The 3,590-nt window shown below is 32.8% G+C and overlaps 1 protein-coding gene across 1 annotated transcript; it reads right to left on the bottom strand.

Moving 5' to 3' along the window:
- Positions 1 to 722: 722 nt before the first annotated feature.
- On the bottom strand, positions 723 to 2,919 carry LOC146913232 (F-box/LRR-repeat protein At4g14103-like). Its single transcript, XM_085718785.1, has 4 exons — positions 2,673 to 2,919; positions 1,522 to 2,385; positions 1,255 to 1,401; positions 723 to 1,168 (listed from the first exon to the last, which is right to left on the bottom strand). The coding sequence occupies exons 1-4, from the start codon at positions 2,916 to 2,918 to the stop codon at positions 878 to 880; spliced, it is 1,548 nt and encodes a 515-aa protein (XP_085574911.1). The 5' UTR covers position 2,919; the 3' UTR covers positions 723 to 877.
- Between the last annotated feature and the right edge of the window lie 671 nt (positions 2,920 to 3,590).

The following is a 3,590-nucleotide window of genomic DNA, read 5'->3' on the forward strand; positions in this document are numbered from 1 at the left end:
AGGAAAATAAATCTCTTGTTTGGAATAGACTAGACTTGAGTCCATTTTCTTCAATCAAACGTATAATGTTCATTTTAAAGTTGTCGTTAAATCCATGTTATGTTCCTCATGGATGCACCTGCCATGAAATTGTAACAAGTAGTGTACAGACCGACATTTTAAACTCATTAGATTCTATTCAAACATTCTAATATTAAGAAAAAGAATTAAGAAAAACGACTTTTTTATATTAAAAGGGGGCTAATCTCCAAAAAAAAAAAAAAAGATTAAAGAGGTAAATTAAACTTAATCACGTAGCATTGGAAAAAAAATACTTTTCTCAAGATAAATAGATAAATAGACTAGTTTTTAGGACTCAATAGATCATTGTGCTTTTTTATAAGAAAATTAAACTAAAATGGGTGCAATTAGGGGTGTACAGTGAAAGGGTTATTTGATCCATATCCGACCGTGTCAATTTTTAGATCCGAACCCGATCAAAAATTTGATCAAATTCGATCAAATTCGGTGAGGTACAAGTTCAATAAAGACGGAACAATACTAAGACAACACTAGATTGGTCCCAAGACAAGTAAACAAAAGGCATTTTTTACAACAAAAAAAAGTACTCGAAGAATTATTTTAATCATTGACAACAAAATTCTACGAATCGCATATAATCATATGACAATATCAATCCTTTCAAAAAAAATTTAAAAAATAATCCTTGTTATGCATACACATACATTCTGCTATTACAGACAAGCATTCAGTTAAAGTATTGGTGACTCCAGTTTAGCATTATATACTATGCCATATGTTCAAAGATACTACTAATTAATATGCTAAAAATCCATTGTCAGCATTTATATGAAGAATACAAAAAAACTTTGTGGATCTAATAGCACTTATGATATGTAAAAGTGCAAGAACTAAAAGAGGGACCTCTCTTAAATGAGCAAACCTTCTTATGAATGAAGTCTGTCACAGACTCAAATTTTATCAGCTTTGGATCAGTGTAGAAACTCATTCTCTCCAACATCTTGCCCTTTTCCAAAAAAAATTCAGCTAAAAGTAGCTCCTGCTTGTCGCCATTAATGTTTTCAAACTTCACAATCTGGAGGGCAGATATCAGACACTCGGGTACAACAGCTAAATTCAAACGCTCTTTGTCAAACATTCGTATTTTCTGTCCATTAATCATCAAACAAAGTTAAAAAAGAGCAGCCATAGCAAAGTTACTACTTCCATTGAACAATTGTTTTGAATACTAACCTTGAGAACAATTGTCTTGAGAACCGGTGACCGTTGAAGTAGGCCTAAAACAACTTCAATACTAACTAAGCCAATCTCCAAATGGATCAAATTGCCCAATTCAGGAAGAGCATTTACAGGATAAACAACCTCTGATTGAGTAAGGACCTAGATGACATAAAGAAACCGATTTTATATTGTGACAGAAGAAATAAACTTTGATCTCAAGAATTCAATATTTGACATATTACAAATTTAGTGTTAGAAAAACATAAACAATATACTTACCTCTGACCCTTCAAGTTTGATACACTTCACTTGATGAAAATGATGAAAAAGTTGAAAAGCAAAGCAGTATGTATTCGGAAGGATGTTCTCACATTCTTTTAAACTGATTTTGACAGAGGCATTAGATAGAAAACCGCAACCTGACAGGTTAATTTGATGTGATGTTCCATCCCCATAGTAACTGAATTCTTTGAGACACGAAGCATTGAATTTGATCGATCGCCTGGGTAGATCAATAATTTCTTGATGTATGAAAATAACATCAAGTAGTGAAGCTTCTACATTAAGCTCCTTTCCAATTGACCAATCACAGTTTTTGATCACAAATGTTTTTAAAGTTGGTAAGCTAAGTGTAAAAATATCAGAGGAGATGTCAAAAAAGATACCGAACAACCTCAGATGTTTCAAATGTCCAAAATGAACCGAATTGGTGGGAACATTGATGATGGTGAACATCCGAAGCACCAATTCCAATCCTTCTAGCAATGTTGAATTTAAAAGATAACTGGATGTGCTATCATAAAATGGTATTTTGAAAAAAGGTGAATGGATCTTTAGATTTTTTACTCCCCTCTTTAAGATGTGAGAGATCCATGTGTTGAGATGATCAGCATCATGCCTGTTATCGATCACTAAAGAAAACCTTTCCAGCATACTTGAATTTGGATTATTTTGTTGAGTAAGAAGTAGTGCCTTGTACACAAATTTTATAAAGTGCTCCCCAAATTTCTTTCCACCACCAACTTTCACTTCCCTCAATTCTGTAGGCCTCAAATTTGATCCATCATTGTTGCGTATTTTGAACATCATGTCTTGATGTTCAATATAACACTCCTTGCACAAAATCAAATCAGCAAAGCCGACCTAAAACCACAGCGTGTGACCGTTATTACAAGGGTCAGTCAATTTAGTACCACAATGTTATATGTTTGTCTTGATGCAGCAAGACATTGTCAATATATTTGGTATTTAACAGGATTAAAATGCTCATTTACCCCACAAAATTAAACCAATGTAATCATAAATTAATTTACAAATAACTAACATTTTGGAAAGAGAAAAAAGAAACAGTTTGTTGATAATAATATTAAAAAAAAAATGTTTAGCATGAAATAAGACAACAAGGGGAACTGGAAGAATAGAAAAGTGACCTTATCAGAGACATAGAACTCCCAGTTACATTCATCTTTGCAGCGAGTGCAATTTTGAATAGAATGAGACTCATCGTAGTAGAGACCATCATCAATGTCCATCTTAGTGATGAATGTCCAGTTCTTAGCCCATTTCTTTGATAAAACAGAAGTTCTAACTGCATCTCTTGTTGGCAGAAAAGATAAGATTTGACCTATAAGCTTTGGTGATAGCTTTCTGTGGATTATGTCTTCTTCAAACTCCATGCTTCCTTTGTCTAATTCTAATTTCAAACACAAAAAAAAACATCATTGTGTGAAAGAAAACAAACATTGATGATATCCCACTTAGACATAAATAGTCCACAACACTAGCCATAAAATTTGCATAAAATCCCACTTAGACATTCATAGATTCTAATTTTTTTTTTTATAATATATTCAGTACCCTTGATGATATCTTTAACCAAAGCAACAACAGGGTCAACTTTAGCAACACTTATAACTCCAACACTCAGAACAATTCCAGGGAAGGACCAACTACACTTACACCTTTGATCTACAACCAAACAGCACAGTGAAGCCAAAACATTTTTACTAAATTTCAAAGAAGTGAGATGAAGTGAGATGAACACCAGCACAAAGACAACATTACTGAGAATGAAAAGATTTAACGCCAACACAACAAAACAGATTGAGCACCAACATAACACAATGAAAATTGAGATTGAGTGAATTGAAAAACTGAAAAGCATATTAAACTCCAACATATCACTAATTGAATTGCAACTAACAACTACTTAGGTTTCCTCTACTGCCAATTGACCTAGTTACATATTTATACCGATCAATCTACAAGAGCAAGATAAGGGTATAAATTTAACATAACAAAACTCAGAAATGAATTGATTGACAAAAACATAATACGGAAGCAATTAA

This window comes from Medicago sativa, chromosome 6, assembly GCF_051527215.1.
Source record: "Medicago sativa cultivar Bolivia chromosome 6, Bolivia_mono, whole genome shotgun sequence".
Lineage (NCBI taxonomy): Eukaryota > Viridiplantae > Streptophyta > Magnoliopsida > Fabales > Fabaceae > Medicago > Medicago sativa.